Source organism: Macrobrachium nipponense, chromosome 33 (assembly GCF_015104395.2).
Source record: "Macrobrachium nipponense isolate FS-2020 chromosome 33, ASM1510439v2, whole genome shotgun sequence".
In the NCBI taxonomy this organism is placed as follows: Eukaryota; Metazoa; Arthropoda; class Malacostraca; order Decapoda; family Palaemonidae; genus Macrobrachium; species Macrobrachium nipponense.
Genome location: NC_087219.1, coordinates 6,371,798 through 6,387,204, shown reverse-complemented (window position 1 = coordinate 6,387,204; position 15,407 = coordinate 6,371,798). Strand labels below are relative to the sequence as shown.

At 35.3% G+C, this 15,407-nt stretch overlaps 1 protein-coding gene across 1 annotated transcript; it reads right to left on the bottom strand.

Annotated features, from left to right (window-relative positions):
* Window positions 1-9,756: 9,756 nt before the first annotated feature.
* Window positions 9,757-10,626, bottom strand: LOC135202648 (uncharacterized). Its single transcript, XM_064232141.1, has 2 exons — window positions 10,515-10,626; window positions 9,757-10,046 (listed from the first exon to the last, which is right to left on the bottom strand). The coding sequence occupies exons 1-2, from the start codon at window positions 10,624-10,626 to the stop codon at window positions 9,757-9,759; spliced, it is 402 nt and encodes a 133-aa protein (XP_064088211.1).
* Window positions 10,627-15,407: the final 4,781 nt, after the last annotated feature.

Sequence of the window (15,407 nt, the reverse complement as noted above, 5' to 3'; positions counted from 1 at the left end):
TACGGATGTTCTGGTTGCTTGTGACCGTCTTTCTTATTTTTTATATGGGGAATCCTTTTCTCAGGTGCAAGGACAGGTCCTGGTGTCGGTCCTGATGGTTCTATCTTTCCCTAAATAACAGACAGTGGTCCCGCATTGTAAGCCTTGCTATGCCCGGAACTAGGCCTAGTTACCTGAAGCCTGAAGGTAGCAGCGGCAGTTAGAGCCTTTCTCGAAGATGGTGTTTTATGTTCGGTGTTAGAAGCTAGAATCAGAACTACCAACCACACTCAACTTCTCTTTTGAATCGAAGTGCGTTCATGGTTGATTTATGTTTAATGTCGCGGAGATTTTCCCTTTACATTCTATTGATATTTGCATGGTTTTATGGATCCTCGCTAAAATAATTGATAATACACTATGATAAATATTTGTTTCCATATTGCTCGAAATATACACTGGTAATGTTGGTAATTCTGTGTTGAACGAAAATTTCAAATTGTTTCGTTTCTATAGTTTGAAGTAATTACTATACTTTAAAAGAATTACTATTACCGTAATTTTTTCTTATGATTTTTATATATATCATAGATTTGATATTTGTTCATCATATGTTAGCTTTATTTTTGCTTGATGAAGCTTTCACTGAAGAAAAAAAAAAAGTTTTTCAGCTACGAGTTGTAGTTGCCAGTTAGTGAATTTCCAATGAAATCCTCTGAAATTTGTCGCTTCATTTCTGGAACTTACTGTATGACTTCTATTAAACTGTCCAAGAGGATTTCTTACCACGCACAAGATGGAACAAATTAAAAACCATTCCATGACAGCGCACCAGGAAGTGACAAAGCAGTTATTAGAAAAATAGAGAAAGCTATTTACAAGTTAAATGCAGCTGATGCAGCAATGTCTTGCAGTAATATTATTATTCAATAATTAGTTTTTATATTTTATTTAATTATATATATATATATATATATATATATATATATATATATATATATATATAATATCATTTTTTCTTTTTTTTTTTTTTCTTTTTTTTTTTTTTTTTTTTTTTTTTTTTATTTTTTTTTTTTTTTTTTTTTTGCTGATATGCGGGGCCCTCGCAGGCACAGGGGTCTTGTCCACAGCCTGCTCGGGCCCCCTTAAATCCGTCACTGCACAAACTGTCGTCCACGTCACTCCACAGGTAAGTTTTAACGCCAGCTTCAATGAACTGATAGGTGAACTGACAGGTAAACCTGATCGTGAATACCCGTCATAAGAAAGATAAGTTACTGATAATAATCAGGAAGTGCTTTAGGCAGACGGAATAATGGTAAAAGAAAATTACATCAAAAGAGTATGAATCTTATGAAATTTGTAAACGTTTTGAATCAAGGGGAATGAAACGATACGTTTACGTCAAGGGAAGCATTTTCTATTTATATCAAGAAACTTAATTGGCTTTGATTGATGAATGTGCAATGTTTATGTTTTGAAAAGGAAGAAAGGTTACTCAGAAAGTTGAGGCTATTTACCAAAAGCATAAGTGGAAAAGTTAGGCCCACGATGTGGTTTAATATAGAAGGGCTGAGTATAAGCCTAGTGCGTGAATTGCAAGACTTTGTATCAAGTTTCTGTTTACCTTATAGGGCTATTGATACAGCCTCATGTAATGACAATCTAAATTAGTTATCGAATGGCTCGTGTAAAACAAATATTGATGAATGTCAGGAGAAAATTAGACTGGCTGTGTTAAATGTAAAATGGAGTATGACCTATGCGTAGGGCGTGAATTGAAAGACTTCACTGCACGATGCTGTTTTCCTATAGGCCTACTGAAGCAACCAATATATTCATGATATAAGTTAGCTATTGAACAATCTGTGCAAAACAAGTATGATGACTAACAGGGGAAAATACAATGCCTGTAATTGCGTACGCCATGCAATAAGTCTTAGGCTTAGTGCGTGAATTGCAAGACCTTGCTTCAAGCTTCGGTTTTCCTGTATGCCTAATGATGCGGCCCTGTGTATTTACGACATGAATTATCTACCGAACGACAAATATGAAGACTGACAGGCGAATGTGAGATGACTTATAGGCTTCGTGAATTGAAAGACTTCGTCCTGAATTTCGGTTTCCCTATGGGTCTAGTGACGTACCCCATGTATTGACGAAATAAATTAGCCATCACACAAGTCCAAAATAATATGATGGGGAAAATGACATTATCTGTTGTTGAATGTAATGCACTATCTGAATTATTCCTAGTGCTCAGATTGAAAGACTTCAGTTCAAGCTTCGGTTTCTGTATAGGACTAATGACACAGCAGCGTGTATTAGTCATCGAACAACTGGTGTAAAGCAAATATTGATGATTGACAGAGCAAAGTGGTCGAGTGTCTGTTCGGATATTAGAAAAATCAAGTTGAGATTGTTCTGTGCCATCCACTTCTATATAGCTAAGCGCCAATGAGAAATGGCAATAGGCTACTGGGGATATGAAAAGAAGCCATTGATGATGCATTAAGGGTGCTTTGGAAATCCTTTCAAGTCAAGTAAAGGTAAGTCAATATTATATTTTTTTACATTTTTTTTTTTTTCTTAAAACCATAGACATACTAATGGTACATGTTTATGTTAGCCCATCAATAACAGGTCTCTCACACATTCTCTCACTCTCTCTCCCCTCTATCAAACATACCATATAAACTATAATGGTCAGTGGTGTTCATGACCATTATAATTACATGCGCGCTGTAACGGTAGATGTTTCTTAGCCATCCAATAACCAATCTGTGTGTGCGTGTGTTTCCCATTCGAGAGACTGCGGAGAGTCTCTCTCTCTCTCTCTCTCTCTCTCTCTCTCTCTCTCTCTCTCTCTCTCTCTCTCAGTAGAGACTCTTTCAGGCGAGACCCAATTTTCCCATCGACAGGTAAATCGAGAGATGCCTCCCTCCTGGCCCTCTCGTCTTCCTCTCAACTGCCTCTCCTTCTGCTGGAGAGGAAGGGAGAGAAGGTAATAGATTTATTGGGTGCCCCTCTGGTTTACGTGGAGAATGGTCAGTTTCCGTTTTCTTTTCTCGTGATACCTGGAAATGGTGATTTTTTTTTTTTTTTTTTTTTTTTGCTGTTTTAGCTGGGATTTATTACCTTGATATGTACATAGTACATATGTTTATTATACACACACACACACACACACACACACACACACATATATATATATATATATATATATATATATATATATATATATATATATATATATATATAAAAGTCATATCACATTACCGTGATTCATATACATACATCGAGCTACAAATGCCCTTTAATATCTAATTCACTCTACCTCGGAATTAATATATTTTCATATATGAAAATATATTAATTCGAGGTAGAGTGAATTAGATATTAAAGGACATTTGTAGCTCGATGTGTGTGTATCATATATTACTATAAATATATATAATTATTATTATAGTACTATATTATCTTGTATGCTTGTGTGTGTGCGTTGGTGATGGCTGTAAAAAAGATAAATTTCCCTTTTTTGTTTTGACAGAGAGAGAGAGAGAGAGAATTAGTGTATGCAACCCAAGTGTTAAACAGTTCCAATAACATTGTAATGAAGAACATAATACCAATATCTTTGTCCCCTGTGCCTTCATAATTCTTTCATTCATTCCAATCACCTTTATTATAAACTCTCTCTCTCTCTCTCTCTCTCTCTCTCTCTCTCTCTCTCTCTCTCTCTCTCTCTGTTTACATGCATACATTGAAAAGAAATGTCGAAAAATAGTTGTTTTATACAACGTATTACCTTAGGATTTATTTGTTTTGTTGGGATATTTCTACTAGAAATCTCTCTCCTCTCTCTCTCTCTCTCTCTCTCTCTCTCTCTCTCTCTCTCCACACAAACATTGAGAGGGAATTACTTAAAAAGTTTTATGCAAAGTAATAGCCACAGATTTTTTCATTCAGCTTTTACGCTTTTACTCAAGTGAAAACGTGGGTTGGCGGTTGAAATGGAAGATTGAAATTGAAGGGAATTGATGGGAGGACCTCCAGTTGGAGCTCTTCCAACGAAATAAAAAAAAACGAAATTTATTCACTAAGTTCTTGAGCTATCGGCATTCAATGCAGAGCGAGAGCAAGTTTAGCAGAAACCCGATTTTTATTTCCTTATTCAGAAGCGCTAATGACATCACACCCAATTAACAGGAGGTTTCCTCATTGAAAAACACGAGAGTCAAAATTCTTGAAATTTTCATTTAGCGCCTCGGTTTAATTACCGTGCGACGAGAGCTTGGCGTTTTAGAAATTAGTGATGGGTCGTTTCACCTCGTTTGGTTTAGATTTGAAGGACCTTGCGGGACATACTAAGAGGTCATGGCAGGAAGTATGAAGATAAATACCACGCAGAATGCAGAGATGGACTTAAGCGTTATATATAAGCTATAAAAATGTAATAAATTTTTAAAAGGCGGTCAATAAAACTTGCTACAATGAGGAAAGCAAACGTGAGGTCGCCATTCATTAGACTGAGGACGATACCTCGTCCAAAATGGTACGATTTGACTATATTATTTTTTTTATTATTTTTGTAGGAAGCGGAGAGAGAGAGAGAGAGAGAGAGAGAGAGGAGAGAGAGAAACCGTAATTGGCTTAAGGAGAATATGACTCCAACTGCAATGGATGAGAACTAAAATGAGATCAAAATCTTTTTCCCTATTAGCCTAGAAAGACGAGGTGAGAATGTGTATATGTATATATATATATATATATATATATATATATATATATATATATATATATATATATATATCTATATATATATATGTATATATATATATATATATATATATATATATATCACAGGAAAACAGCAGTCTTTCGAGATATATTCTCAAGGAAGCAAGGGAGACGTCTTATGGTAATTTAAAAAGGCTTAATTAAACGACGTTTCGGGGTCCAGCCCCATCATCACGGCTGTAAAAAGGATTAATACACTATAAATATAATAAAAAAGACTCATCCTAATAACTAACATATATTTAAAAATTCATAGAAAACCTACTACAATGCTAAGAAAATTACCATATCAAGTGAAAGGGAGAAGACGAATGGACCAGAAGAAGAAGGAAAGGTTCCAAGTAAACATAGTTATGCCAGGTAAAGAGGGGTAGCGGTAGTTTGATTGTTTAATTTTGGAACTATTGTTTTTATGAAAAGCGATTCGAAAACAGCAAGTTCTTGAGGAGAAGAAGCCCGTGTAATGACTTTAAAGTGTTTGTATTCTATATTGAATTTGCATTTTTTTGAATGTTCTCGAATGTTCGAGAATTCTGGTGAAGACAACCGGACACCTGTTCTATAACTCACCCCCCTGTGGCAATCAATGCGGACTTTAAGAAGCCTACGTGAGGCCCAAACATAATTTCCCAAACTACATTTGGGACACGGAAATAAATAGACCGCATTAGAAGTCAGAAGAGGGCTTAGCTTTTCTTTATAATCTAATAAAGACCCAATAGTTAATGGGTTTCTTAAGATTAGTTGGCTTTTTTCTGGCCGACAATATTCACGTATTAAACGTTTAACTTTGGTATAAAACGTTGTATCACTGATAAACGGGACACTAGCAAAGAAAGGCATTCTAGGAGCAGTTGGTCTATTATTTTTCTCTATTAATTTATTATTTAAAAACTTGGTTAGGTATTTGAAGAAAACCTTACTGGATAGCAGTTATCGGTGAAGTACTGTGTAAAAGAGTAATCTCATTGTGAAATTCAGACCAGCCAGAGGAGAGAGAATATGCCTGTGAAGAGTGTATAAAATGCGTTTACGTTAAAGTTGAAACTACAAAAGCTGTAAAATTTGTCCGTAGTCCAGTAAAAGTCTTTTTCTAAAAAAAATTGAGGTGTTTAACCATCCGTATTACGTGACACTTCTATATCTAAAAAGGAGAGCTTATTATCCTTTTCATAATCAATTGTAAACTTGATATTAGGGTGGGCTGAATTGGCAAATTGTAAGAAGGAATCAGCCCTGTCTCTGTCTCGAAACAGAATAAACATATCATCAACGTAACGGCAGTAAAAGAGAGGATGATTAGCTAGAGGGCAATTGTCCAGCAACTGCTCCTCCAGTTCACACATAAAAATATTCGCAAAGACTGGGCCTAAAGGACTGCCCATAGCCATACCATCTCTTTGTACATAGGACTTCCCATTGAAAATAAAGGCGGTGTCCTGCACTGCCAAAGTTAAAAGCTTCTTAAAATTGTCATAATTAAAACCATGAAACAGAACATCATTATTAGTGAAAATTTTGTTCAAAATAATTTGAATTGTTTCTTCCACAGGGATATTGGTTAACAAAGGCTCTACATCAAGGCTAACCATAAAAAGATCGGAATCTTTGAATTGTTCAGCGTTTTTCATGGTATAATTATTATGAGAGAATTCTGTTAATAGCGGCACTAAGTATTTAGCCAACTTGTAATTCTTTCTTTGAATTGTTCAGCGTTTTTCATGGTATAATTATTATGAGAGAACTCTGTTAATAGCGGCACTAAGTATTTAGCCAACTTGTGATTCGGGGCGTCATAAGATGTCAGAATGGTCTTAAAGGAACACCCTCCTTGTGTACCTTAGCAAGGCCATACATCACACCATAAGAACCACCAGTGCTGCTCAAGTTTTGATACGTATTATTGTTAATAATTTCCTGATCCAAGAGAGATTTCAAAAACCGTTTGATTCTATCCTCACAACGGAAGATAGTGGCAAAGTCAGGACTACCCAAACACTGAAATTTCGTAGTGTCATTTAGGATGTTTTCAACTTTCTGTATGTAATCAGTCTTATTGAGTAAAACAACACCTCTACCTTTGTCCGGTCTAATAATAATAAGGTTTTCCTGTTTTCCAAGATTTTTCAGACCGGACAAAGGTAGAGGTGTTGTTTTACTCAATAAGACTGATTACATACAGAAAGTTGAAAACATCCTAAATGACACTACGAAATTTCAGTGTTTGGGGGTAGTCCTCGACTTTGCCACTATCTTGTTGTTGAGGATAGAATCAATCGGTTTTGAAATCTCTCTTGGATCAGGAAATTATTAACAATAATACGTATCATAACTTGAGCAGCACTGGTGGTTCTTATAGTGTGATGTATGGCCTTGCTAAGGTACACAAGGAGGGTGTTCCTTTAAGACCGATTCTAACATCTTATGACGCCCCGAATTACAAGTTGGCTAAATACTTAGTGCCGCTATTAACAGAGTTCTCTCATTATAATTATACCATGAAAAATGCTGAACAATTCAAAGAAAGAATATTGTCTCAAGATTCCGATCTTTTTATGGTTAGCCTTGATGTAGAGTCTTTGTTAACCAATATCCCTGTGGAAGAAACAATTCAAATTATTTGAACAAGATTTTCACTAATAATGATGTTTCTGTTCATGGTTTTAATTATGACAATTTTAAGAAGCTTTTAACTTTGGCAGTGCAGGACACCGCCTTTATTTTCAATGGGAAGTCCTATGTACAAAGAGATGGTATGGCTATGGGCAGTCCTTTAGGCCCAGTCTTTGCGAATATTTTTATGTGTGAACTGGAGGAGCAGTTGCTGGACAATTGCCCTCTAGCTAATCATCCTCTCTTTTACTGCCGTTACGTTGATGATATGTTTATTCTGTTTCGAGACAGAGACAGGGCTGATTCCTTCTTACAATTTGCCAATTCAGCCCACCCTAATATCAAGTTTACAATTGATTATGAAAAGGATAATAAGCTCTCTTTTTTAGATATAGAAGTGTCACGTAAATACGGATGGTTTAAACACCTCCAAAAAAATTTTTTTTAGCAAAAAAGACTTTTACTAATTTTTGTTCAATTTTCTAAATGATTTTTGAAGCAAAAATCATCCATCACAAAGAGGAATGAATTTCAAATAGACATGTTAAAATAATTATTTAATTTTTGGATTGTACACTTTTACTGGACTAGGGACAAATTTTTACAGCTTTTGTAGTTTCAACTTTAACGTAAACGCTTTATATACACTCTTCCACAGGGCATATTCTCTCTCCTCTGGCTGGTCTGAATTTCACAATGAGATTACTCTTTTACAACAGTACTTCACCGATAACTGCTATCCAGCTAAGGTTTTCTTCAAATACCTAACCAAGTTTTTAAATAATAAATTAATAGAGAAAAATAATAGACCAACTGCTCCTAGAATGCCTTTCTTTGCTAGTGTCCCGTTTATCAGTGATACAACGTTTTATACCAAAGTTAAACGTTTAATAAGTGAATATTGTCCGGCCAGAAAAAGCCAACTAATCTTAAGAAACCCATTAACTATTGGGTCTTTATTTAGATATAAAGAAAAGCTAAGCCCTCTTCTGACTTCTAATGCGGTCTATTTATTTCCGTGTCCCAAATGTAGTTTGGGAAATTATGTTTGGGCCTCACGTAGGCTTCTTAAAGTCCGCATTGATTGCCACAGGGGGGTGAATTATAGAACAGGTGTCCGGTTGTCTTCACCAGAATTCTCGAACATTCGAGAACATTCAAAAAAATGCAAATTCAATATAGAATACAAACATTTTAAAGTCATTACACGGGCTTCTCTCCTCAAGAAACTTGCTGTTTTTCGAATCGCTTTTCATAAAAACAATAGTTCCAAAATTAAACTATCAAACTACCGCTACCCCTCTTTACCTGGCATAACTATGTTTACTTGGAACCTTTCCTTCTTCTTCTGGTCATTCGTCTTCTCCCTTTCACTTGATATGGTAATTTTCTTAGCATTGTAGTAGGTTTTCTATGAATTTTAAATATATGTTAGTTATTAGGATGAGTCTTTTTTATTATATTTAAGTGTATTAATCCTTTTTACAGCCGTGATGATGGGGCTGGACCCCGAAACGTCGTTTAATTAAGCCTTTTTAAATGACCATACGACGTCTCCCTTGCTTCCTTGAGAATATATATATATATATATATATATATATATATATATATATATATGTATATATGTATATATATATATATATATATATATATATATATATATATATATTCTCGCCTCGTCTTTCTAGGCTAATAGGGAAAAAGATTTTGATCTCATTGATCTCATTTTAATTTCATTTATATATATATATATATATATATATATATATATATATATATGTGTGTGTGTGTGTGTGTGTGTGTGTGTGTGTATATATATATATATATATATATATATATATATATATATATGTTTGTGTGTGTGTATCAATCTTTGTCTTCCCAGCTTTATCCCTATTCGGGGTCGCCGTTTTTAATGAGTCTCTTCCATCTACCTCTGTCCTGTGTCATTTCCTCCCGTACTCCCTTCTCGCTCATATCATCTCATCTCTGTTGCAATCTCTCCACCTGGTCTTACGTCTTCCTCTCCTTCATGCTCCATCCACCTCCACGTCCATCACTCCTCTTGCCATGTGGTGCTCTTCTTCTTCTCACCAGGTGGCAATACCATCTTAACCTTGCCTCTTGAACCTTCTTTGAGTCTTCAGTGACTTTTGCTAGACCCCTAATATGTTCATTTCTAACCCTGTCCATTTTGGTCACTCCACTCATCCATCTAAGCATCTTCATCTCGGTTACGTCCAACTTTCTGCCCTCTGTTTTCTTCAGTGGTGCTGCTTCCAATCCATACGTCATTACTGGTCTGATCACTGCCTTGTGCACTCTGCCCTTTAATCTTATAGGAACTTTCCTATCGAATATGACTCAAGACACCTTCCTCCAGTTGTTCCAGCCACTCTGAACCTGGTTGTTAATTTCCTCTTCCATGTCCCCCTCATTGTCAGTCACTGAGTCAAGGTACTTGAATTTATAGACCCTTTTGATGTTTCCTCCCCCTAATTTGATTGTTGTTTGCTGGTCGCCATCCAATTTGGTTGTCATATATTCTGTCTTTTTCCTGCTTATCCTTAAACCTCTACCCCCCAAGCCATATTTCCATCTTTCAAGCTTCCTCTCCAGTTCTACCCTGTTCTCGGCTACCACTACTATGTCATCTGCATAGAGCAAACACCGTGGTGGCTCTTCCCTGACCCGTCAACACATCCAAGACAATGTTAAACAGAAGTGGGCTAAGAGTGGATCCCTGATGTAGCCTGACTCCAACTTGGAAATTTTCTGTTTTTCCAACTGTAGATCTGACGCTGGTCTTTACGTTTCTATACATCTCCCTGATCATTCTGACATACTTCTCCATCACTCCTCTCTCCCTGAGACAACTCCATATTTCCTGACGTGGTACTCTGTCATATGCCTTTTCAAGGTCTATAAAGGCCCTATGCAAGACTTTTTGCTTCTCTCTGTACTTTTCCATAATTTGTCTCAGAGCGAAAATACAATCCACAGTACTGAGCCCCTTCATGAATCATAGTTGCTGCCTACCGATGAAAACTTGTTGCCGTAATTTTTCATCCATAATTCTTTCAAATGCCTTTAGTGTGTGTGACATGAACTTTATTCCTCACTTTCCATAATCTTTTTCATTAACTGCCACAATATGTGAATTCCTCCCTCATCAAGAGCCCTCCAGGCTGCTGCAGGTATGCCATCCGGTCCCACTGCTTTATCATTTTTCATCTTTCCCAGTGCCATTCTAACCTCAGCTTTTGTTATTTCTGTGACTGGTCCACAATTTGTGTGTCCATCTCCTCTTAGAAATCTTGAATTTTCTTCATTCAATAAGGCCTCAAAATATTCTTCCCATCTCCTTATTATGTCTCTCTTATTTCTCAGTACATTTCCAACCTTATCCTTAGTCTGTCTTATGTGTTTTATATTCTTGGTACTCTTATTTCTCATTATGCTAGTTTAAAGATCTTTCCTTGCCCTTCCTTGGTATCTAGCTCTTGGTAGAGCTGATCTTATGCTCTATCCTTAGCAATTGCTACCGTTTTCTTTGCTAATTTATTTGCTTCCTTGTAGACTATCCAGTCATCTATTTGGGTCACCTCCCACCTTTTCTTTGCTTCTCTCTTATGCTTTGTTGCATCCTTTACTTCTTAATTGAACCACCACGCTTCCTTATTTCCGAACATCTTGCCATTGCTTTCACCCAATATTTCTCTGGTAACCCTCAGTATTATTTCCATCGTTCTGTTCCACCATTCATCAACATCTTCAATTTCATGTGTTATTTCTTCTAAAACTTTTTCTTTAAACTGCCTACAAAGTTCAATCTCTTTCAGCTTAAACCATTTAATCCTTTTTGGCCCCTGCATTTTTTTTCCTTATTTGTTCAATTTCTATAACCAAGTCCATCACTACCAAACGATGTCTCCTGGTATTACATTACAATCCTTTACCTCGCGTAAATCTTTCCTCTTATACATCAAGTAATCTATCTGGCTGGACCTTCCACTGCTTTTGTACGTAACTAGATGTTCTTGCCTCTTGGTGAAAAAAGTGTTCTCCAGTACCATATCCTTGGACACAGCAAAATCAACAATTCTCTCACCCTCTGCATTTCTTTCATCATAGCCATACACCCCTTGTATACGCCTGATCACATGGTTATTCTGGCCTACGTACCCATTCAGACCGCCACCAACAAGGTATCTTTCATCTGCTGGTACCTTTTCTATTTCCTCCTCTAAGTCTGACCAAAAGCGATCTTTCTCTTCATCTGAGCATCCTATCTGGGGTGCATGTACACTAAAGATGTTAACAGTGCAATTTTCAACGATCAGCCTAACACAAATAATCCTATCATTTCTTCTATTTACTTTAAAGATTTCCTTCTTCATTTCACTTGACAGAATTATTCCAACACCATTTCTGTCTTCCTTATTTACTCCACTATAGATTATCTTATACCCCTCCCCAAGTTCCCACGCTTTTTTACCTTTCCATTTTGTCTCCTGTACACAGAGATATCTACCCGTCTTGTTTTTATGAGGTCAGCTATTGCCCACCCTCTTCCTGTCATTGTACCAACATTTAATGTTCCTACTCTTAGTTCACGAGCTTGCTTCTTTAGCCGCACTCGCTCACGATGCGGTAGCCTTTGCATGTCCACGGAGTTAGGGCGATGCACCTGTGGGTCACTTCTCGGTGACAACCCAGCCCTATTCTCATTCCTTGTAAGACTTATTCCATAAAAGTTCTAGCAGGAGATTTTACTGACGGATGCCCTTCCTGACTCAAACCCTCCCTATTTATCCGGGCTTGGGACCGGCACTGAGTTGGGCTGGCTTGCCCTCCTCCCCCCAGTGGCTAAGTTATATATTATATATATATATATATATATATATTATATATATATATATATATATATATATGTGTGTGTGTGTGTGTGTATACATAAATATATACATATCTATATAAAGGTAGAAGCCGTGAAGGAAAGTGAAACGTCCTTTACTTAACAGACTGACATACATAAGAAAATGAGTATACAAGGAAGGGTCACATAAATGACAAACAGTATTATATAGGGAAATAAGTACCTAGAATCCAACACACCTAGAGAATTAGTAGCCTTCCCAAACAACAGGGTTACAATTTAAGAAGTTTACTAAAAGATTAAGTCCAACTGCTCTGAAACAGGGACAAGACATTCAAAGGAATATACAGGGCGGCAACAGACCATATACACAATTTTTTTCAAACAATACAACCTATTTCGCAAGGCAAACGTATTCACAAAAAATATATTAAACATACATATACAAAGAGAATATCTACAAGGCAACTAATTTGTATTTAAGTCTGTGATTATATCTTGAAGGTCATTCTTAAACATGTTACTTATACAAGGGTCTAAATAATGAAGGCCAGAACTGACAATAAAATTACAATTGGAAGTAAGTTGAATAATGCTGGACTCTAAAAGATTTCTTGACAAGACATTATTTGATCTTGCAATTACTGAACTGCCAATCTAATTTATCAGGTGGTCATTTTCACTTAAATAAATGATTATTGCATTGGATGTTTGCCCAGTTTTGACAGAATATTTATGCTGTTTAATTCTTACTTCTAAATCCTTATTAGATTGGCTGATATAAAACGACGGGCAGTCCAAACATGGAATTTTATCATTTATGTTGTGTTGTTGCTCCCCTTGGGGACTTTTTTTTTACCAGCAGTCCTGTTATGTGTTACTATAGGAAAAAACGAGGCTGACCTTGAAAAATTTTAACAATGATTTTATGGTTTCAAAACCGCTAAAATAAGGCAAACTGAGAATGTTCTTAGAAGTTTCTTTCTCCTTGTTACTTACACTATAAAAGTTTTTGTTGGCTTTTTATAGCAAATATCTAATATATGTGAAGGGTAATATACATCTGTCCATATTTTTCTTATGTATTCAATTTCTTGGTCCAAATATTGGGGACTGACAATGCACAATGATTGTAAAAACATAGAGCAAAATAATTATATTTTGACATTAAGATGGTGGCCTGAATAAAAAGGGGCATATGTTAAGTTGTTGGTTGGTTTCCTATAAATACGGAATTTACATTGAAATGGTTCTCTATGTAATAAAACATCTAAGAAAGGGAAGCAATTGTCTTTTTCCAGTTATAAACTAAACTTAATCGATGATACCTGGCTATTTAATTTAGAGAGAAAATCTGCTAAGTAAAGACACTGAGTCGAAAGATCTCGCAGCACTCCATTGCTTCACTTTCCTTCGTGGCTTTTATCTTTATCTATATATTCATCATATTCTAAATTTTTGTGATTTAATTATCTTTATATATATACATATATAGATATATGTGTGTATGTATTTATATAGATATATATATATATATATATATATATATATATATATATATATATATGATATATATATATCATATATATATATATATATATATATATGTATATATATATATATATATATATATATATATGCATATATATATATATATATATATATATATACATATAATATGCATAAATATATACCACAGTATCATAAACTGCACCGTTTCGTATCCTGTTGTGTTTTAATTAAATCGAACGAGTTTTGCCAAATTAGAGTGCATAGAACTCTAATTGCACTCTCCCTCAATAATATATATATATATATATATATATATATATATATATATATATATATATATGTGTGTGTGTGTGTGTGTGTGTGTGTGTGTGTGTGTGTGTGTCCAATAAACCTCGAAGGAACACGTGCTTGAGAATATCCTTAAATCCACGGTAGAAGGTCAGTGAACTTGTGGACTTGGAACAAGTACTTTCGTAGTTTATTCCATATTTTCAAGTTCACACTGAATATAATAGAAGTTGACAGGCCTATATATACTAAAACAGAATGGTGGGGCGGGATCACAGTTTGTTAATCTGGGCGGCAGGTTCTTCAAGCAAAAGAGACAAGAAATGGGGATTTAAATTCCTTGTTGACATGGCTTCATTAGAAATGGGCTGCACCAGATTCATTTTGCGGTGATCTTTGACTCTGCAGGTTATCGAGGAGTTGTCCCATTTGACAGCATGACCTGTCTTAAGCAAATGATCCACAATGCTATTATTTCTAAATCCTCTTGCTATGGCATATTTGTGCTGAGAGCATCTTACATTTAGTTCTTTTGATGTTTGCCCAGTATAAATTTTATTACATTCTTTACAGGGAATATTATGTACAATGTTGTTTGAATTTGGCAAGCTATTCTTAATTAGTTTATATATCAAAATATTATTATATCTAATTACTAAGTTAATATCAATCGTTTTTAAAATGGTTACAGCATCAATAAAATTCGGATAAAATGGTACACAGAGATTGTAATGCATCTTCTGTGCTTTATTTTTGCAAAGTACCAAAAAATATGGAGGATTATCTAATGAATCTCCTATTTTATCAATAATTTTAAAATCATCTTCTAAAAGTTCAGGACTACAAATTCTAAGAGCTTTGAGATATATATTGGATAATGTTGATATTTTTATTTGTTTAGCATGGTTAGAGTAAAACTGAATATATGATAAGTTATTCGTGGGTTTCCTATATACTTTAAAACTAAAATTTGTGTTATTTCTAAAACTATTACATCCAAAAAAATATACAAAATGGCCTTGTGGATCATTGGCTTAAGACAGGCCATGCTATAATCTACAGGGAAAAAAAATCACTGCACAAGGAATCTGTTGGAGTCCATTTTTTTTAATCCACGTCAACAATGAATCTAAATATCCATCCTGGATTATACCTTGATCTCTTTCCTTGTCTCTTTTGCTTTAAGAACATGCCGCCCAGGTTAACAAATTGTAAACCCAGCCCATCTTTCTGTTTTAAAGGTCTGTCAACTTCTATTATATTCAGTGTCAACTTGAAAATGTAGAATAAACTACGAAAGAACTCGTTCTAAGTCCCCAGTTTCTACCGTGGATTT